This window comes from Leuciscus leuciscus (assembly GCF_965113295.1).
Source record: "Leuciscus leuciscus genome assembly, chromosome: 17".
Taxonomy (NCBI): Eukaryota; Metazoa; Chordata; class Actinopteri; order Cypriniformes; family Leuciscidae; genus Leuciscus; species Leuciscus leuciscus.
Window position 1 is genome coordinate 23458657 of NC_138741.1, and position 23335 is coordinate 23481991.

General features: G+C 36.1%; 1 protein-coding gene across 1 annotated transcript in view; it reads right to left on the reverse strand.

The window, feature by feature from the left end:
• Positions 1 to 750: 750 nt before the first annotated feature.
• Positions 751 to 23335, reverse strand: part of syne3 (spectrin repeat containing, nuclear envelope family member 3) — a 32023-nt gene continuing 9438 nt past the window's right edge. The window contains exons 5-18 of the mRNA XM_082142887.1: positions 21091 to 21246; positions 19169 to 19513; positions 18075 to 18211; positions 17507 to 17681; positions 15765 to 15947; positions 14872 to 15009; positions 14422 to 14556; positions 13055 to 13216; positions 12365 to 12537; positions 11374 to 11938; positions 10428 to 10586; positions 7902 to 8075; positions 7517 to 7558; positions 751 to 3152 (exon numbers count right to left, since the gene is read on the reverse strand). Of these exons, the coding sequence (XP_081999013.1) occupies positions 2961 to 3152; positions 7517 to 7558; positions 7902 to 8075; positions 10428 to 10586; positions 11374 to 11938; positions 12365 to 12537; positions 13055 to 13216; positions 14422 to 14556; positions 14872 to 15009; positions 15765 to 15947; positions 17507 to 17681; positions 18075 to 18211; positions 19169 to 19513; positions 21091 to 21246 (2736 nt within the window). The 3' untranslated portion in view covers positions 751 to 2960. The remainder of the gene's footprint in view (positions 3153 to 7516; positions 7559 to 7901; positions 8076 to 10427; positions 10587 to 11373; positions 11939 to 12364; positions 12538 to 13054; positions 13217 to 14421; positions 14557 to 14871; positions 15010 to 15764; positions 15948 to 17506; positions 17682 to 18074; positions 18212 to 19168; positions 19514 to 21090; positions 21247 to 23335) is intronic.

Below are 23335 nucleotides of genomic sequence, written 5' to 3' on the forward strand. Positions count from 1 at the left end.
AATGTTTTACCAATAGTTGTTCTGACAGTGGTGTGCAGTATTCTTCAATTATAACTAGTTTCCCTTTAGCTGGTGACCTAAATTAATTAATTTACAATTAGAACTAGCTGCAATTCTTAACTTAAAATTTGTTGAGATAACTTAAATATCCAACTAAACTAAAGTTAACTAAACTTACTATTTTACGTCAAGCACAAACAAGTACTTTTTTTAAGTTGAAACAACAACTAATGTTGAATTTGAAGTTGTGATAAATAATCACAGCCATCATTTTTTCCAGTGTAGTTTCCCTTTAGCTGGTGACCTAAATTAAATGTAAATGGAATAGGCAGAGAACCACACACGGTTACTTAGGCAACCCAGAAATGACAAATCCATGCAAATAAACACTCAAATGCGTATTTCTGTAACCATAGCTTTTCTAGAACTAAAATGTAAAACCTTCCTATAGCTTTGAAGCAAATTAAATCATACATAGATCATCAAGTAACCTCGGGCTGACCTCAGGACCTTACATGGCCGCTATAAAGCCGGAGAAGACCTAGCTGTGCGCTATTGCGTGATGTTTAGTCGCACCTGCAGGTTGGTTTTGTGTTTCGTTATCATCGCACATCTCGTCAGACCAGTTCAGCTTTGGTTTAATGCCGAATGCAGGCAAATAGATACGTTTCCTGCTAAAAGAGGATCACTGACTCACACATTTATCTATTCAATCTCAAGTCCATAGCAACAAAAGAGACACAAACAGCATTGAAAATGCACTGCATGTTTATTGCCTGAAATAAAATACAAAAATACTGGTTATATATATATTTTGTTTTTTACTATATATATTTATCAGTTTAAAGATACATTATACGAGTTTCATTCAAAATACAGTAATAAAATAAATGTTTAACTTGTATTTTGTTAATACATTGTCTTACAACCCTTCATGCATTTGAAGTCTAAATGTTGTAATTTCTACATGCGTCCAATGTTGTTGTTAGCTGTCTTTGAATAATTTCCAGTATTTTCTTCGCAAATCAAAGATTTCTCCAATGAGAAAATTCTTCCATGCACAGAGTGCTGTAAACTAGCTGTAGTAGCATACGTTTAATGAGCTTGAAACACAGTTGAACCATTTAACCAAATTTTGTACAGTTTAGCATTTGCAGCCTAATGAATCGCACAGTATCATTGATGAAACCTGTATACATCATTAAAGGGCTTGCATTGGCATAAAATGAGATTAAATACAAACAATAAAGCAGTGCAATAAATTGAAGTGCTGAGCTTCAATATTACGGTTTCTTTTCAGAAAATGCAGCATATTTTATGTCAAGTCTCTTTCAGACTATCACACTCCTATTAATGAATTTAACATTACATAGTGCATCACATATTAACGGATATTACTGTTTTAGCATAGCAGAGATATGCAGAGAGGTCTGAATATGATTTTAAAATGGCATTTTGCTACAGGATAAAAGCAGTTCAGTGCGTTGTGCGTTTGTGTAATACTACTTAAAGCTGAAAAGCCATGCAATTAGCCTCTAAATAATGTGTCTCACACTGCAAAAAGCCAGCTTTGAAAGACAAAGAAGCCTTCGTTCTGAACCAAAAAAATTATAAAATCAAGGCATTCCTTTCATCAAACCATGACCTTAAAGAAGCCGTCTTAAAAAAGAATAACTGAACTTAACTTCTGATGGTTTTGGGCCCTTCTGAGACCCAGCTGAGACCAAAAAAAAAAAAAAGACCAAGAAGGCCAGAGTTCCAAAATGATGTTCAAAAAAAGGCCATTCTCCCCAAACAGAGCTATTTTTACTGCATAAAATATGCCAGAAAAACACACATACAATAACCTATAACAATCAGAGGCAAGCCAATGCCAAAACTCAGTCAAGTCCAACAATGTGATTCTGCAATCTCAATTTCCAAAAACCGTTAAAGGAAAAATGTCAATTACATGAACGCATGAGCATAGCACCTTTGCTTTGGAGTGATAGAGGAATGTCTGTGTTGATTTTGACCATTTCCTCTTCTAAAGCTCACCAATATATGAAGAACACTTAAAACTGAGCTTAGTTTTGAAATATTTACATGGTAGTCTTATCCACCATGACTCAATGACATCAGAATCAATACCCGCAACACAGTGATAAGTTAAATCCGATTATTAATTATTAAACTAACACAGTTTAGTTTCTGAGTGGCCTGAGTAAAATAGCAAACAACAGAATTTAAACAAGACATATGAATAAAAACATGCACAATTCTGTTTAAATATAAGACATACCACAGTAAAATTATTTAAAGGGACAGTTCACCCCAATATGAAAATTCTGCCATCATTTACTCACCCTCACGTTTTGAAAATAAGATATTTTGAAGAACTGTTTTTATCCATTTAATGAACGCCACTGGGGTCCAAAACAACATGATTGGACCCTATTGACTTTAATTGCATTGACAAAAAAAAAAGTCTCAAAAATATCTGACAAAAGAAAGGAAGTCAAACAGGTTTGGACATGAGGGTGAGTAAATGATGACAGAATTTTCTTTTTTGTGTGTGCAAACTATCCCTTTAACATTTAGAAACTAGCAATAATATACAACGAACATAAAAATGCAAAGAATTTGCAATGGCTCCTGAGTAGATGTCTTTAAGGGAGTTTTGCTCTTTGTAAAGGCTGCATTGGTTTCTCTAAAGCCTGTAGAGAAATGAACAGCTTGAATCATGTTGAGCAGGTTGTGAGCATCTATGCCATCCACCCACTCACACTTTCACTCTCTCACACACAAACACAGTTTCTGATCTGCTGCGTCCACTTGTGGGTGTATGGTGGAGCAGCTGAGAACTAAAAATAAAATGACTTAAACCGTTAACAGAACATTGATAAAAAATAGAAGTATTTGTTACATAAACACAAGAGCAGATTGGCGCATTTAAAAACGCTGCTTTGGACTGTCGACGCTTAAGTGGGCGGAGGCCCGTCGTAGCGGAGCATGATGTTGAAGGAGCGGGCGAAGTTGTTGGACAGTGAACAGCTGGTGCCCTCGTCCATCATGGGCAGCAGGAAGGCCAGCAGAAGAAGAGCCAACAGCAGGAGCTGGAGAGGAAGAGCCACGCGACACACACGGTACAAGAATCCGAGACTGCTGTTCGTCTGCAAAACACACATCCACAGATGCCGTTATATGCTGATATCTATATCACAAAACCTAGAGAGTTTCTACAGGTGCGTTCAAATGGCTACACTGTCCAACTGTTTATCACACTAGTTTCACTGTAGTTACTGCTCAACTTTGCTGTATCAAATCGCTAACTCTCATTGGAAATGAATGACAACACTGTCAGTGTGAATTACACATAAGGCAACATCCTGACCTGTGACACAGTGACTGATTTCAAATGAGTGATTGATGAAAAGCTTAATTAGTTAAATCATACAAATGTTTAATTAAAATATATTATAAAAATATATGTATAATATATATTTTTTTTAAATCAAAATAAAACAAAAGGGAAAAATACAAAAGGGAAATATTTAAAAGATTTGTTTACCTACATGTCAATTGAATTTTAACCGACATCAAAGAACATGTTAAATTATTGAAATATTTCAAATCTCAGGGGGTACTTCAAGAAAATATTATAGGACAAAAAGGGGTTTGCTGACAAAAAAAGTTTGGGAAAAAAAAAAAATCACTGCTCTCTTGAAAACTAAATGAGATACAAAATATACATTACACGATTTTTTTTATTACATGCAAGAATTTTCTACTGATGCTTTTCAGTAAAAAAACAAAACAAAAAATTATACAAAACCTTCACCTTAACTGGTTGCAGTAGATTCTAGGATTGCATTAATTAAGAAAGATTTTTTAATTGTTACTTTAAAACTATATATTTATTGCATTTTGGACATGCAAGGCCAATACCCATTTACTCGAATAGGGAAAAACTGAAATTTCAAACCCTGATGGCCGAACTTGCATTTAAATAACATGTATAACAAACTGGCAATAAAATCTGACATTAACTGTTCTATAAATGTTGTTTCTTATCCTCAAACTGCATTAAAAATGGTATATTTCTGTTTGGTCCAGCCAATGCAGATATACAGTCCCAAGCGCACATCTCAGAAAAATGTAGTCTTTGGTGCCTTATGATACCTAAAAACGTTGCCAAGGTAGGTAGGGTTACTCACAACTAGGGTTTATTACAGAAATGTGTACACAAGATGAGCTCAAATTCTAAGTGTAAAGATACTTCTCTGAGTTTTAGAAGTTATTATAAATAGCCAGCACATAAAAAAGTACTATTACTCTTATAAGCTATTGGACTTATACTTTTCTCCTGGTGGATGATGAAAGGGCAGAACAAATCCCTCATAAATCTCATATAAATCCTCAAAGTCGTCAGATTACAAAAAAGAAACTCCTTGATAAAAAGATAGATCTTGGCTTGTGACTTGACATCTCTCATTCAATATACATCTGATTAAAACATCACAATGATTGAAGCTTTTTGCCTAGATGACTCACTGGGTGCCAAAAAAACTAATTCACACGGACAAATGTTTACCTTATAAAATGCACAGGGAAGTTTTTCAAGCTCCTGTGGAATTGTGGGAGTGAATATCCACCTACAGCAGCTCAACAACCGCCATCGCTCTGAGCGCCGGACTGTGAGATATCTGAACTTAATACGACCCTTTCTATTTAACGCCTCTGTAGCAAAGCTGAGGAACATGGGAACTTTTACTTTGTGTTTGAGAGAGAGTGCAGAAGTACGAGGAAGTGAGGAGGAGGAAATGTGGGTGGATGAAAAGCAGAAATCTCTTTCCACTCTTTCTCTCTCTTGTCAGCCTCTATTGAGGAAAATGTAATTACACTGGAAGGTAATTACAGCAGTGCTCAGGCCTGGCGTAATGTCCTTACAGATACACATCATCCAATCATCATATCGTTCTGGCTTGATAATTATACAATAGGAAAATATACTTTATCACAACAAATAACTATGTATTCTATGTGAGGAGCCTGTAATTAGTGGCAGAAAGATTACCTCACTGACAACTGAAGTGTCATCTTCAAAAGATGATTGTATTTGGTCAGTGACGGAGACAATCAGAGTGTGTATTTACCCTGCATGATAATGACAGCAGAAGGTGATGACGGTTTCCACGACAGAGTCAGACGCTGAGGTTCAGGTGAGCAACATTTGCTTGTGTGGTCTTATGATACATTAATGAGCAGCTTTAAATGCGTTTGCAATGGCAAAATACAGCCAAGAGAAAAATATGTTCTGGAATGGTTGGTTAAAAGTAGGAGACATAGCAGATGCTAAAAAACACAATTACAGTAGGGGTGTGCACACACAACTACATATTTGTAAAATTAAATAGATGATTGGTTGCTTGAAAGATTAGTAAACTAATTGGACATAAAGAACTCATATTATATACATATAATACTGCTTAAAAGGAAATCTTAAAAGACGTGGTGATCAATAAGCGTTGTAAAAAACACTTTTATACACACATACATATACATACATACATACATACATATATAAATATAAATGAAGCATCCAGACCAGAAACAAACAAACAAAACCCTCCTAATTAATTGGCATTATGTTTGGATGTCCCATAACATAACGATTCAAAAAAGTTTTTTTGTGTGTGACTGTGAATATTTAGCAGAACTAGTTCAACCAAAGCATCTGTGAATAGCCTTGATAATTGGAAGGTAATGCTGCATGTGCAAAACAACATTTCTATCTCCATCCACTAATATCTGCTTATGTAAATAACGCAGGCCTATCAGAGCAGTTTTTCATATGCAGTCAGCAGGGCACCTGCGTCTCTTCTCAAGAAGACATGACCGCTCATGAACAGATGGCCAGAGAGTGGGAAAAGAGGTGCTGAAAAAGGTGTGAACACGATACATTTGAGAAATTACTCAGAAAGATTAACACACTCCCCAGAGAGATGCAGTGGAGCAACTGCCTTGATGTTTCTAAGCGGCCCACGGAGCCAAAAAATTGCATTTGTCTTTGGGGGCTAAGACAGTGCTTTGGTTCAGGCTTTCAAAATGCTATTCATGTGCCTCTATTTCAAAGACCTCCTACTAATCCAGCTGAACAGTGTCCCACTTCACTTCAGAGTGCTTACAAACTTTTTAAGTCAACATGAAACGGCATTCACATCCCATTTTACTTCCATAATGTGACATATTTCAGAGTGAAATGCAATATATATATTAGGGCTGGGAATCACTGGGTACTTCACGATACGATACGATACGCGATACATATGGCGATACTGCGATAATCGATATATTATCAGTAATAACTCACAATATATCATGTTTTAAGAAATAGAAAGATTTTTTTTTAATTAGGAAAATTAATCTCCATTTATTTATTTTTGGATGAAACACAATAACAAAAACAACTTGTGTCTTATCAGTTGCAACAAAACAGTCACAGACACTATTTTTGTTTTGCTCGGGAGAAATCGAGTGGAATCGATGATGCTCGCATGGTCGCGGCTCGCAGCGTGTGAGAGGAATTACGAGCCGAGCCGAGCACGTTAAGAGCACCTCCCGACCTCCCGATAGTTTCCCGAAGTTTTTATGTTGAAAGGAATGGCTACTGTTCTCTGCTTTTCAACAAATAATTTGCACACACATTTATGTCATTTTTCTATCTGAAGCTTTGCCTGCATGCATGCAACATGACGGTCTCTGTGTTTAGCGCGAAAGCCCACGTGATTGCTGCCGGCTCGGGATAAAATTTGTGCAGGACAGTTGTGCCGTGTACCAGCTGCGCTTTGACGCGATTATCAGTTAAACTGACTCGCAACGTGTGCAATTTCACGACCTCCCGAGTGTCCGAACTCGCACCGTGTACGCCCGCCCTAACGGCTTTTAAGATCGATACTTGGCAAGAGCGCATCGAGAATCGATCGCGGGAGTAAATATCGTGAGATATCGCCATATCGATATTTTCGCGCACCCCTAATATATATATATATAAAGTTGATTTGAACTGCTAAATGAGCTTCAATATTTTTCTGTAAAAGCACTTCACTTTGCTGTGAAATGTGCTATAAAATATATTTTTTTGTCCATCATAAAATATGGGTGTTCCACACAAGAATGGAGCCAGATCTGACTAAAAAAAACAACAATATCTAATAGCCTGAGGCCAAGGTTTAATACAAAGTGCTAATAAAAATCCATATACCCTCCTCCAATATATTACATTAAATCAATTTGCAGGTATAAATCACCTGACACTGTAACACAGTGACATTGCACTGCAGAAACAAACTTCACCAGCCCCAGTTGTCAATAAATAAACACAGCATTCAATTCTGTTTTCACCCTTAAAAGGGAATACTTTCTTTTCAAAGAGTGTTCAAACAAACTTCACTGTCATATCAGATATTTATGAAACCCACTTCAAACACAAGCCCACTCACAGCATCAAGACCTGTGTTCAATGAATCAAACCTACCTTTCCAGCTCGGACAAGCTCCTGTTCATGTCCTCTGACACCCTGAAACAAACAGAAACATTTGCTTTATTTAGTTAGATCTGGCTATAAGCTGCTGCCCCCTACTGGTGGACACACGATACTACACAAACATCTTTGGTTAATGGAGAAAACATGTAGTAGATGATATATGACTCTTTCCTGGTATTCATCATATAACAATTTTGTTCACAATTTTTCAAAATGATGGCTTCAGGTTAAAACATTTATTCATGGCACAAGCAAAAAATGTAATGAATGTAAAGAAAAATAGGCAGACATAGGTTCTTGAGGAAAAATGTAATCAAATTCTATTTAGAAAAATCGAATCTAAATACAAAAAATAGATTTTTTTTTCCCTTCGTACCTTGTGTTTGAGCAGACCTCTGAGGTCACCAGCCTCTTGAAGTTTGGATTTGTATAACATCCAGCGATAGCGCAGCTCTTCTAGCTCTATGTCCACCTCCGCTGACTTACTCTGCTGACCAGACATCAGTTTCGTGAACTGACTCTGACCCCAGGCTACACCGGCACGTAAACCCTATACAGATATCAAGACAGAGTTACTAGTAGGGGTTTGTGTGTGTGTGTGTTTAATAAAGATTTGTGCTCCTATTTGGATCATCATCCAATTATTTGTTTAAAAATGTTTTACCAACCAATTCTGCCTTAGCAAATTGCCATCTAATCAAACAAGTTATTTAAAAAAAAAAAATGTATGCAAGTACACCAGTTAAAAGATTGGGGCCAGTTAGTAAAAAAAAAAAAAAAAAATGTCTTAAAGGAGAAGTTCACTTTTAAAAAAACTTTTGCTGATAATTTACTCACCCCCATGTCATCCAAGATGTCCATGTCTTTCTTTCTTCAGTCGAAAAGAAATTAAGGTTTTTGATGAAAACATTCCAGGATTTTTTCACATATTATGGATTCCATTGGGACCCAAACGGTTCAAGGTCCAAATGACAGTTTCATTGCCGCTTCAAAGGGCTTTAAACGATACCAGACGATGAATAAGGGTCTTATCTAGCGAAACGATCGGTCATTTCAAAAATAAAATAAAAAGTTGACGTTTTATAAGCACAAATGTTCGGCTTGCTCTGTTCTGTGATGCGCGTTCGTGACGTCACGTAATACGCAATTACGTTGAAAAGGTCACGCTTGAAAAATTGAAGAAAATGTTCTTTTTGGCTTTTTAATATTAAAACACTCAGGATGCGCACACGAAATGGGCATTTTAAACGATAAACTGACACAAATACATTTGAAAATGTTTATATGGTCCTCCTTCCGCACATTTGTAAACACATCAAACTTGACCTTTTCAACGTAATTGCGTATTACGTGACGTCACGAACGCGCATCACAGAACAGAGCAAGGCGAACATTTGTGCTTATAAAACGTCAACTTTTTATTTTATTTTTGAAATGACCGATCGTTTCGCTAGATAAGACCCTTATTCATCGTCTGGTATCGTTTAAAGCCCTTTGAAGCGGCAATGAAACTGTCATTTGGACCTTGAACCGTTTGGGTCCCAATGGAATCCATAATATGTGGAAAAATCCTGGAATGTTTTCATCAAAAACCTTAATTTCTTTTCGACTGAAGAAAGAAAGACATGGACATCTTGGATGACATGGGGGTGAGTAAATTATCAGCAAAAGTTTTTTCAAAAGTGAACTTCTCCTTTAAGTGTCATATAGCGGCTTTTATCTTAATGACACCAAAACATTTGAACGGCAGTGCACATGGAAATCCTGTGCATTTGTATGAAATTTTACAGTAATATCTCTATATTTATGGAAATCATCAAAAAATACAGTAAAATATAAATTACTGGGGCACTTAATCACAATGAAACAAGTGAGAAGGAAAAGGTACCCATGAACATGCAGTGTTTCCCCTTTTCCAAAACATTTAAATACATCTTGAGATGCACATGGTGTGAATTAAACTCTCACTCCTCATTACCAAATGCAGAACATTAATATAAGAACATCAACAATTGCTCTAAGTCTAAGGTAAACTAATTTAAAAACATTCATTTAATTAATGTTTTAATCACATTGCTGAGTAATTTAACAACTTCTTTATAGACAAAATGGCAAAATTGCAATGTGTCATTTAATTTCAGCCCACATAGGAATAATATCCAATTCACTTTTAAACACTTTATGAGCACATTATCCTGAAAATCTCCAAGTTATTCCTACAAGACGTTCTGTGTCTGCATTAGCAAACAGTAACTAATGGAGGAGGAAGCGGTTTCTACTAACATAAAGTCAGGTCTAAAGTCAGGTCTTAGCATTGAAGCATCTGGGACTTTATCAGCTGTATGGGAGATTCAAATAATTGAAAATCTCAATGTGGCTTCTTCGCATAGCACAATCTGCAAAAGATGTTTGATGTTATTTCATGTTGTTATTCAACAGGAAGACCACCTGTGACTTGCCGTTCAAGAGCTTTTCCAAATCTGAGCTGTGAAGCTGTGACTGAACAAAAAAAAAGTAAATGTGGCACAGTGGCTGTCAGCTCAAATGTCATCAGATATGACAGCTTCCAGGTATTTGTGAAGTTTGAATTTTTCTAAGCCTGGGGTAACAACCGAGCACAAGCCTTTCAAAGCTTCACAGATCTGCAACTACAGTCGCACTGAAGGAAACGCACACTACACACCAGACTCTCACAAACGTGTAGCTTCACATATAGAAAATTATCCAGCATATTCTGTGTGACCAAAGTTAAAATATCACACTGCGCTTTGTTGAATAAGATATCAAAGCTATCAAAGATTGTTTTTTACTCGAACACTTTTTGATATTTTGGACTCTTCATGAAACTTTAATCAAAAACAGATAAAAAGAAAGCAAAAAAAATTTAACAAACACCACCAACCTTGAGTGTATTCTGTCTTATCCTCAGTTCTTTAGCGCTCAGGGATATTTGGTTGTTCAGAATTCCTGTGAGTTTGTCATTTTCCTTGTGAAGCCACGCTTCAAACTCCCTCCTCTGGGCCTCCAGATCAGCATGACGCTGGGGCCCCTGAGAGCCCATCTACAGGAGAAATGGAAAGAGACATCCCTCTGTCCGTTTATTATTAAAGCCAAGGTATTGCATGCTTAATGATGGCTTTAGGGCTGAGTCATCTAGCTAAAATATTATCATGATATATTCTTAGTTCTTTTGATGATACATCTCTTTTAATGCATTTGCTCTGAAATAATTAAAGGCTTTTCCTCCCTTCAAAGTAACATTTTGACCAAACAGCCACTGGTGCCAGGGTATGGCTCAAAATGTTTGATGAAGTAAATTACAGAAAAAAACTTTATTAACCCAATTTAAAATAATGAAGGCATGTTTTCCATGTTACTATTATTTTATTTAAACTAAATTAACAAGAAGAAAAGACTGTATCGTTCAGAAGTTTGGAGTCGGTCTGATTTTGTTCATGTATTTGAAAGAAGTCTCTTATGCTCACAAAAGCTGCATTTATTCAATCAAAACATTACTATAGTGAAGTATTATTACAATTTAAGATGACTATTTCATTTTTTAATACTCTTTTAAATACTAATACTTAATTAAATACTAATTTTAAAAATGTTATTTACTGACCCCAGACATTTGAACAGTAGTGTATATGTACCAGTATAACAACGCATTAACAACATGCTTAAATAAAACAATAAATCGACAATAAATAAAATTACTGCCATATTCACTATATCATTTAATTATATCGCATGCAAAATCGCTACAAATATATTGCACGTTTTTGATATAATGCCAGCCCTAATGGTGACAATCAGAATAACAAGAATCATATTTTAATCATCCTAACCTGATAGTCATCAGTTGAGCCATAAGCAGCACTGGTCATTTCAGGTGGGATCTGTGCATCATCAGAAAAGCCGTATTTGACTTGCATATCCAGGTCTTCAATCCCAGACCTGGCAATGTGTTCTTCAACCCATTCACCAGTCCGACCACCGCTCCTAAGCAAGTCATCTCCGTAAGAGCCTTTTATCCCTATCTGCTTCCTGTTCACAGTATGGTCACTTCCAGACATGACTGCATCCACCTCATCATCCATGGACTGGTCTCGGTAACTCTTCTCTCTTCTCCTGACCTCTGAACGTCCAGGTCTTGCTATGCCCTCGGAGACCACAATTCGAATTTGATCCGGATTTGCTTCAATGTTCCTCTCCGGCTCTGGGTGATCTGTTGATTCTGGTCTGTGCCGGAATCTCTGATGCTGTTCCAGTCCTTTGTCACCTGTGGCAATTCCCACTTCAAAGTCTGAAGCAGTGCCCTGGTGATGCCCGCCTGGCCATCTGTCCCGCAGGAACTCAGTTTTCTGTGATAGGGAATCTTGGTCGCCTGTGGCAGCATGTCCATTTAGAAGCCTAACAAGTGACGGTGAAAGTAATAAATATGTTGTCAAAAATTCCCTTTTTAATATAATTTTATATTCAGTAGTGATAAAGAGAAATATATTGGCCATGTTGGCAATTAATCAGCCAACATTTTTAAATTGTTCACCTATAAATTGTGACACATATCACCTATAAAATAAATAGTTCAATAGGAAATGCTATATTCTAGATCTCCTGACTAGTAAACACAGAACTGATTCACATAGCAATCAACAATAATTGAGATTAACATGGGTAGGTGAACTGGTTGCAATTAAAAATTAAAAATATGCCCTTTGGAATTCCTATTATGTTTTTAAACAGGTCTGACAAAATTGTATCACAATTATGCTTCTTGAGTCACAGTTTCTGTCAATTTAATACCATCAACACCCTGCAAGCATTCCTTCTCCTAACCTGTAAAGATTGAGACTAAGCGTGTGGAGGGACGTCCAGGACTCTCGAAGGCGTTTAAGGTCCTGAACGATGTGAACTTTGCCTTTCTCCGAGGTTTTGGCCAGCACGGTCTGACCCTGAGCCTCTGTCTGATGAAGCTGAAGTTCCTTCTGTGGAAACTCTCCGAGCGCCCTCTAGAGGACAACAACAGTGACACAAGATTGAGTCATGAGTCATATCCTGCACATTGGGTGCTTTTGTGTCATGACTCAAGCGACTTGTAATAGTAATACATCAAGTATTTGAATCTTGTCAAATACATTTATGAATGGGTTAAATATATTTATAGAAGTGTAGAATGTTATCTCTTACAAAACAATACCATGATATATTCATGATTTCTGCCAAAATACAGGTGCTGCAACAATTACTGAATATAGCTGACAATAAATGTTTAATTATTATTTAGCTTGGACTGTATTCTAAAATTCAGGGATTACTTCAGATTACTAAAGTAAATAAATCAACAGATTAATCAATTATTCAAATAAAATAAAACCATAATAGTAATACCATTATAGTTATAAATGGGATCCTTCAAGCATCATAAAAAGCTTTCAGAAGCTTTGTCATGTTTATTTCATGTACTCTTCTTAATAAAAGCAACATCAACTGTAGTAACTAAGCCATAAGTGTAGCTCATAGGCGTACCTCAGCCTCATGCTGGCGGTTATCAATGCTCCATTCCCCATCCGATCCACGAAACGACTCCAGCTTCTGTCTCATGATCATCAACCACTTCTCCAAATTCAGAATATTTTCATGTAAACTCTCATGATCCGCAATGTTCTCCTCACTTTCATTTAACTTCATCTGGAATGAACAACAACACTCATACATGTGAATACACACATACATTGCATTATGAAGCTGAAACAGACTTGAGAAGGATTTTAGTGCAATAAAACTCTGGTATGTGTTATAAATTTTTTTTTTTTTTTTTATCTCGTCAGGCCACAAGTGCGCATTAAAACTGAAGTAAGGAGGTTTGATCAAGGCCTTCATAGTCATCTTCTTCATCACTATCATGATCAACACACAGCAGGAGGTATGGAAACCGGGGTGTGATCTCAGCGGTTTCCACAGATCTTCAGGGTTAAATCAGAATCACTTGTGAAGTTGGGCATTTTTGAAGTGGTTAGTAAAAATATATGTATGTATCCTCCCCTCATTATTCAGAATTTCATATTTCTATCAATTAACGATGCAAAAAAACTTGAGGAATAAAAGGAATAGTTCACCAAGGAAGAAAATTAATTTACTCTATGAAAATCTTCCTTTTGCAACAGCTCTAAAATCTCATTTGAGCTTATGCGTATTCATAACTTCATAGCTAAATTTGCCACAGTTACTGTAAAATTCTTTCAACAGGTCTTGTTTTGTATTACGGATGTCATGGGACATGATGTAACAAGATAAATTGTGTTCGTACAGTTGCGAGTGCAATGTTGGAGTATGATAATATGATAAAATATGATATAATTTCAATAGACTGCAGTCTGAGAAGATCTAAAGACATATTTGTATAAATTCCACAAAAAAAACTTTTGAACTTTCTATTTACAAAATAAATATTTTTTTTATGGTTTTCACAAAAATATTAAGCATCCTTGAGCACCCAATCAGCATCATAAAACAAAGGATCATGTGACAGTGAAGACTGGAGTAATGATGCTGAAGATTCAGCTTTACATCACAGTAATAAGTGACATTTTAAAAGAATTCAAATAGAAAATACTTATTAATTGTAATAATATTTCACAATATCACAGTTTTTTACAGTATTTTTGATCAAATAAATGCCGCCTTAGTGAGCATAAGAGACTTATTTTAAAAGCATTTAAAAAATCCTGGCTAGCGTAGTGTATGGCTTCCGGTAAATTTGAATATAGCATGAACTACTTCACTGTAGTCTGCTTTTGTTGTACAGAAAAGAGCAGCACAAACACTTCAAATTGTCTCATTTTGTGTTCCACGAAAGAAAAAAGAAAAGGAAAAAAAGAAACTAAGGATCTTACCCGAACTGCCTTATAAAGCAATTTCCATTCGGCATACAGACACTCAAACTTTGTTCTGTTAGCAGGGTTGGATGACACCAGCGTCTCCAGAGCTATGATATGGGCTTCACAATCTTCCAAGTCCTTTCTAATGACCTGCAGATAGATGCACACTCATTTTACATTCAGTCTGCCACTAGCGAGTCTTTCCCGCTCCCACCTGGACAAGCCACTCTGATCAACCAGCGCAAACACATTGATCTCAGCGTGACATAACTCCTAGCTCCTTAAATTATTCACATGACTCTTTTAGTGAGTGCCTGAAAGACGATCTAATCAAAAGTCACTGTACGTCTACATCTTACCACATGCAGAGATTAAAACCAAAACAGCTGTTTAGAAAGAAATTCAAAAAGCAACATTTTTTGAAGACTGAAAGAGCTACACGCTTGTGTTTTCTCTGCTGCTCACCCGGAGTTGATCGGCCTGGCTCTTCTTGGCTAGAATGTCAGGTTGAAGTTCAGCCGTCTTGACTTCCTTTATGATGGTCAGTTTTTTATGTATGGAGTCATAGGCATTGGAAAAGTCCTTCGTCTTTGATATCAAACACTGAGGGCGTACATAGGATAACATATATATATTATATAATTTATATTCACCCACTGATAGAAATCTGAAAATGGCGCTTCATGTTAAAAAGGATGCAGATGGCAGATATATATATTATATTTTAATAAAAAAGTAGATAAAGAAAGTGATTTGGAATAATAATTGAATAAAATTATTTTCCATGGAATATTTGGAAATGTAAACTGATATTTGGTACTGACACACAGCAGCAAAAGATATTAATAACTGGCTTATAGCCTTTTTTTGTGAGAATACTAACATGCAAAAGACTTTTGCACAGTACTGTATATATATGTAGATATACATTAGAATTTTTTTTTGTACTTTATAATTTTCCTCCATTATAATTAACATATTACACATATATATTTCTCTTTAAATGTTTTTTGCAGTTTTTTTTTTAATCTTTTCAATTTTATCTATGTTTGTATTCAATACCACAATTGTTCTTAATTGCTGTAGACATTGATAAAATACAAATAAAAATTCCTCTTCATTTAAAGGTAGATAACTCTATAAAAAAAAAATTAAGAATAGGTTGTTATTTTTACAACTTTATCTGCCTGCATACATTTATTCAAACAAAAAAGGCTTCTAGTTTTTTCAGCCAGATATGATAAGCTGTGACTTTGACCATATTTTCTGTTGTGTAAGACTATGCATGTTATGGCTAATGGCGGGAGTATACAGTCTGTATACAACAATAACATTTTGAGCTCTGGCTGTTGGTGTACCTGCAGGCGGTTCTTGCGCTGTTGGAGCTGGCTGTGGAGTAACTCTCTCTTCCTCATATCCCCGCTGAGCTCTTCCAACAGATCAACAGCTTTCTCTTGGCCAAAAACAGAGCTAAGCAGATCACTCTTCACCTGGAGCAAACTCAAGCGCTCCTGAAGCTGCACGCTGTTTTTAAGCAACTTCTACAAAGAACAAAACAAAAGAAGAAAGAGCACACTCAATAACTTCAAAGAGAACAGAGCATCAACACTGAATTAAGGTGCCGAGATGAAGGCAAAAATCACTTCAAATGCTTAAATACAATATGATCATATCCACAACCGATTGTAGCATAAACTGCATTTGTAACCTTTTTTTTCCTCAAAACAAAGTGTAAATCAGGTGCATTCAGAGTAAAAAAAAAAGAAAAAAAAAAGGCTGATCTTCAATACAGCTCAAATCTCTGCATGAGGTGTTCAAGACTCACCAAAAACCCAGTATGAGGGAGATTCAAACCACAGCATCACACAGTAATGTTATTTAGCTGGCTAACATAAATGGTTTTGTCTAAATTGTAAGAATTGCGTAAGATAACCCTAAAAACACCATTTAGAATGGGCTAAAATTATAAATAAATTATAAATCATTTTGCGCCATAAGCGATAATATCCGAGCAAGCGTGTTTATGAATTAATAGCAATTGAGTTACATAACAATATCGTTTCCAGCTATTATTGCAAATTAAAAAACCTATTACATTTTTTGTTAAATACGTATTTAATTTTAATTAATTAATTAATTTTACATTTTTGAAAGGGGCCAGACTAGAGTAAAAGTGTCTTTTTGTTGAGTCCTGGGGTTAATATTTGCTCTGAATGATTTGATTCACACAATTCTTTACTAAATGATGCAAAGCATGATGCAACCTGAAAGTCAGGTCACAATTGAATTATTTTGGTACGATTCTTAATTATTTCCAAAAACTGGTAACACTTTATTTTAAGGTGACGTAGTTACATACTACTACTACTACATGTACTTACTCCAGTAATAACAGTAAATTATGCATAATTACAAGTAACTAACCCTAAACCAAACCCAAACTCTATAGTAAGTAGTTAATTAATATTACTAACTAAGTCACCTTAAAATAAAGTGTAAAAAAATTGCTTCAGACCTATCCTGTTCTGTTTGTGGTCAGTAAGATTGTTTTAAAAGAAGTCTCTTGCGCTCACCAAGGCTACATTTATTTGATCAAAATACAGTAAAAACAGCAATATTGTGAAATTGTATTACAATGTTTCTATTTTAATATACTTTAAAATGTAATTTATTCCTGTGATAGCAAAGCTAAATATTCAGCATCATTACGTTTTCAGTGTAACATGATCCTTCAGAAATCATTCTAATATGATGATTTGGTGCTCAAGCACACATTTCCAATTATTATCAATGTTGAAACCGTTGTGCCGCTTTATATTTTTGTGGAAACTGTGATAATTTGTTTACGTTTTTTATATATTTTTTATGAATAGAACAGCATTTGTTTGAAATAGAAATCTTTTATAACATTATAAATGTTTTACTGTGTTTTTTGATCAATTTAATACATCCTTGCTGAATAAAAGGATTAATTTCTCAAGAAAAATAAATAAATCTTATTGACCCCAAACATTTGAACAGTAGTGTATCTGGAGGGACACATTTTTAGACCACACGCTCACACGCTTTTTCAAGAAAACTGTGGCTTTAAATAATTTACCTCTATATTCTGCACGAGCAGAGCGATATGGGAGAATTCCGTCACCTCGGCGGAAGCCTCCAGTACCTGAGAAACCACCTGACTCCACTGGCTGAAGCCATACAGAGGGTCCTGCAGTATCTGCCGGAGACTCGTCTCGCTTTCAGAGGACAGCCTGAAAGATCTGCCTTTCACACTGTCACAGGAAACACAAAACAACTCTACTGAGTAGTCCTTTACAGTATGAGCTTATAGGGCTTTCAACAGATGGCTGCCACAAAACAAATGCATAAATAAATGCAGTAAACCCTGTGTGTAATGCACTAATTGTTTGAAGTGCTTACATTAGCACTCTTTTATTGCTGGATACACATTGTTTACGGCTGACTAGACCTGTGTGAGTGACATCCCATTGACAGTAACACAATGGGAATGTGACGAGCCTCCCGTTGTGTCTGCATGATGGAATGTTTACCAACGTCAGTCTCAATAGCTAATGATTAATGAAATATCCATCAAAGTATTTCTCCTAGCCTCATTCCTCCTTTGCCGGAGGCTCTTTGGGTGTGCGTGTGTGGTTGCTGCTCACCTCTGGTACTCTTTTACCACTGCTAGCACCTCATCAGACAGGTTTTTAGAATCTTGTGGGAATCGGAATAGCTCTTTCAACCGGGATTTTAGCTGTTCCACCCCGGGCTCCTCTGCGATGAGCTTGTTGCGCACCTTCTGAAATGTGGATGTAGAGAACTAATCAATGAAATTAGTACACACATCATGAGTTTGAAGGGAGCTCATTCAAGCAGGGCATTAATGCAGGATTTCTCCACATGGGGTCCAGGACAGCTTTCATTGATCTAAAAAAAGGTTTTCATTCTTGTTGTTTTTTCCCCGCTGCTAACAGCAAACTTGGTCCAATTAATAACTTTGTCAAATTGACATAAAAACATCAGATTTCAAATGCCATTATAATCATCTACAATTGATTGGGTGTTTTCAGTAAATGTTTAATGATAATGCAAATGGAATATGGGTACTAATATCTATAGATCCTTATACAACCTTCTAGGGTCATAGGGCTGGAGCCTATCTCAGTTTCTTAGGCCAGAGGCACCCTGGAAAGATGGCCAAAAATAATTTCAAATATGTCATGTAATAATGAAAAATATATATAATGCATATAATACTTAATCTTAAACAGCAATATTATCCGCAATCTAAAATTATGCTCTTTTTATCACATATGTAATGCCATGACAACTTCTGACACTATTTTTGCTAAGTTTAAATCAGAAAACGTAATTAAATCATCTCAATGTCTAATAAGTCGAATTTAGACAGAAAAAAGGTGATTGTGCATGGTAAAGCCTTATGCAGTAAGTGAATAAGACACAAGATGTTTGCACTGAAATACTGAATACAAAGTGTCACAACATATCACCCTTGTGTGTCCATCATTTAGGAGGTATTCCACACCACAGAGCTCTTCCAAAAACTACTTGTAGAATTTGATTTACTACGGATCAAATTACTGTCACACCCCCAATAGGAATTTACCCAAGGCATTCCCTAAATCACTGTAAGTGTCATGAGCTGTCACAAAAATATGTTGAGTCTCCATCTGTGTCCTACAAGATGGCATTCAAAGTATTTGGGAGTGGTGAGAGAAATGAACAGAATGCTAACCGTGTGCTTCTTCCATTGAGCAACCAAGTGTTCCTCAGTCCTCTCCCCATCCCTGCTCTCCAGCTCACTGCTGAGGTTCTGGACCAGGGATCTGATCTGCCCCAGGTCCGCCCACAGTTCCTTACAGCGGTTTGAATACTCGCTCTCAGAGTCCAGTGAGCTCTGGAGCTCTTCTTGAATCTCCATCAGCTCTTGGCGTAACCTCTCCCAGGCCAGCCTCAACTCCTCCATCTCTTTTGTGATCTTCTCCGCACCTGCTGGAGACGTGTTGGCCTTCACCGCCTCAGACAATCTTTCAATGTGCTGGAGAGTGAGTTCTACTTGGGCTATACTAGCATTCAGCTCCTGGGGGAATAATGAATTCATTATGATTCATTGTACATATTCTTCATAAGATATTTGCAACAAGGCCTTCTTAACTTGGCACAAGAAGTGGAATGTGATCAATAGCCAAAGATGACCATCTCGATGTGTCCACACAGACCATTAATTAAGAACTCCTTATATTATTAACTCCATATATCATCATTCTTATATTATTAACTCCATATATCATCATTGTTGTTATTGTTAAACAAAACTACAACTAAATCTATAAAAAATCGTTTGCGCTAATTGAAATAAAGTTGACAAAATAAAACAAATTTTAGATGAACAACTTGAAAGAAAATTAGAAATGCTGCCTTGGCGGCAACTAACTGAATTATTAAACTTACTAAAACTAATATAATTATATACAATAATATATAATAATAAAAATAATAATGACAAAAGCACATAACAAAATTACTAAAAACGTAAACTAAATTAAAAATGAAATCTGAAAATAAAGCTAATTCAAAATATTAATAAATACTACAATAAATAATATGAAAATAACACTGTATAATCTACAATTATATTAAATTATAAAAATAATTAATATTAATAATTGTTACTTGTTCTATTATAACCACCATAAATACTATATAGTTATACTATTATAACTATTAATAACTATACTTAAAGTTATTATAATTTATTATAATTTTTTTAATCATTGTATTTTTGCCCAACATTGACACCATCACTAACCACTGTTCACATCTGTCAAACTCTAACTGCCATCATATAAAAAAATATGCAAAATGGCAGCAGCCTCAACAGTGAAAGTCAGGTCAAGTTTATTTGTATAGCAATTTTCAAAATACATATTGTTTCAAAGCAGCTTTACAGAAAATCACTCCTTAATCCCCCAGGGAGCAAGCCAAACATGACTGTGGCAAAGAAAGAAGCCGAGTCAGGGAGATACCTTGACCAATCTTATTATACTTTTTTTTCTTTTGTTCTTCAATATTTCGAGAGAGAATAAATAAATGAATGAATGTAATGACTAAGTATCTTCCTGTCAACAACAACAAAGTCATGAATCCATTTTGGCATGGTGAACGTTGCTATGGAAACAAAGAATAAGTCCAAGGATGTGAACAGATCAGAAAGGAATTTCTGAGCCGTCAGCTCATAGTTTTATTAATTCTGTTGAGACCATTTATATTATAGGGGAGTATAATTTTCTTTGGGTGTTTGGAAATAGCAGTACTTCCTCATAATTCCTTCAAGTTCCTCAACACAGAAATAGTGTTTATTCATTATTATTCATGTTTATTCGTCGCTTTTGCATCTATGGTTGCAATACATGTTTCACTTAATTAAGGTTCTGCATGTTTACATAGTACTAGATTTTACATAGTTTTAGACATAGTAATATGATTTTTCACATGCCCCCTTTAATACAGTAGCCTGAAATGAGAATGAAGACGCAAATTAGCAAGTACTCGGCTAAACTGGAATGACTTATCCACAGCATGGCTTCCAAAGCAGGGATGATTTTCCCAGTTGATCATTCTGACCTCCCCTCCCCCAAAATAAGTAGGTCAGTGTACCTGCAGGGCTTTCAGCCTATTCTGTGTCGTATCCTCCATGTCACTGAAACGTCTGACTTCTTCTGTTTTAGACATCAGCCAGGTTTGGAATTTATGAAAGCAATTTTGGTATTGCTGGTGCTCCTCTACAACTTTCTGTGCCAATGCCAACCTTTCCTGCAAATAAGTAATACTATTAAAGGACAAAGTCATATCTTTGACACTACAGTATTATTTAAAATGTTATAAACTCAATTAATTCTGCAGGTAACAGCAATAAATATGATTGATGCATTAAGAACACCAACATTAATAGAGGTTAAATTATAAATTACACCATTACTACCATTCAAATTTTTTTTTATAAATATAATACTTTTAATTTAGTAAGGATGCATTAAATTCTTAAAAAAGTGACAGTAAAGATTTTTACATTGTTACAAGGTTTCTATTAGGGTTGGGTATCGTTTGAATTTGAACGATTCCTTATTTCGATTTCCGGCTCGTAAATGTGTTTTCATGAATATATATTTTTTTACGTTCGCCGGCATCGCGCGCAGTTTTCAAACGGACGAGCAGAGGACGAGAGAATATGGTTGCAACTTGCAAGATACCGAAGAATTAGAAAACATCATATGTACGTTTTTAAGGTTTAACGTCAGGGTTGTTTGCTCTGAATACATTTTATGAGACGCTGTGTGAGTTAATAAGGCAACTCACACAGCGTCGCATAAAATGTGTCGGTTCGCAGTTTAGCATAACAATCCATACACGCTTACACCTGTGCTAGTACACGCATTTACCATGCCGTGTGTACGTTACAAATGTTTAACTAAAGTGTCAGCGAGTTAACATTTGGCAGTTTGAAATCGATTATGTAGTTACTTCAGTTCAGAATAGGGCTAGAAATGACTTAGACAGCGGTTTCTTCTTCCGGTCGGCGGACTGTGAATCGAAACTAGGTATCGAAATTTAAACTTTTGAACGATTCCGGGAAAATCGCAAAGCCAAGCTGTTTCTCAATTCCAAGAACGCAAAGAACAGACTTGCGTTCTCTTTGAGACTGGTCTTGCCAGGCGACCTTGAAAGAACGAATTTGGAAGGACGCGAGAACACAGAACGCATCTTTATGAGAATTGAGATGAGCTGCGATCTTGCTGCTTAACTGACCATCTCGGCAAATAGCGATTCACGACCAAAGCGCAATAAATACAACACAACATCACAAACAAATGTCACAACCTTTTAAACATTTCTTTCATATTATTATAGACATTGTTTTCATAGTTTATATCTTTTTTATTTTACCGTGTGTATTTATGAGTAGCCTATGTGTTACCTATGTTTTGTCAATGTTAAGATTCTTTTTAATATGCCAATAAAAATACTGCCGCTTTCTTAAGGTCTTTATCACTTTATTAAAATTAAGCAAAAGAGACCGCCAAATGTAAACTTTCATGAGCTGTCACGTATTTCGAGCTTGCAGCGGGAATCTCTTAAAGGTGAACTAAGTAACTTGTTTTACCTTAACTGAACAGCTTCGGAGTCATTGGAATGGTTATATTACTTGTTTCGGGTTGAATGGTGGTCGTTTCGCACCCCCCTGGTGCCCGTGAGCAGAAAATACGCACTTGCAACTTTGAGCCGGCGGGCCGCCGGCCGCTGCGTCAGTTAGTCTCGCGTGATATCAGGTCTCGCGATGTAAACAATTACTTTACGGCCAAAAGAAATCTGCTAAAATGCTGTCATTATTGCGCTCCCTCACGCTGTCCGAACCCGAATGAAGAAGACGTTTTAAAGAACGTCCCATCTGCTTTGATGTCGTTGATCTATAGCCTCTGGTGTCTGAGAATCACCAACGAGTTTTTACGACAGTGTTGTCAAATATCTATTCCGAAGCTGTGGGGGGAGCTCTAGAGAGAAACCTGCGAGCAAAAAGCGAGAATACAGCGAAGAAGTCCCGAAGCTACTGAGTGCTGCTTTAAGTGAGAACGAGAAGTTTAAAGCTTACAGCCTTCCGTACGTCTATGGCAAGCCGTTTTAACATTTAATGATTTAAACCGACTAGTCTCTATTTTCATGCTACTAGTACTTATTTTTTAGATACTAGTATCTATTCCATTAAGTACTAGTACTTATTCATTAGCTACTAGTGCTTATTCTTTAGGTACTAGTGCCTATTCTTTAGATACTAGTGCTTATTCTTTAGATACTAGTGCTTATTCAATAGATACTAGTACTTATTCATTAGATACTAGTACTTATT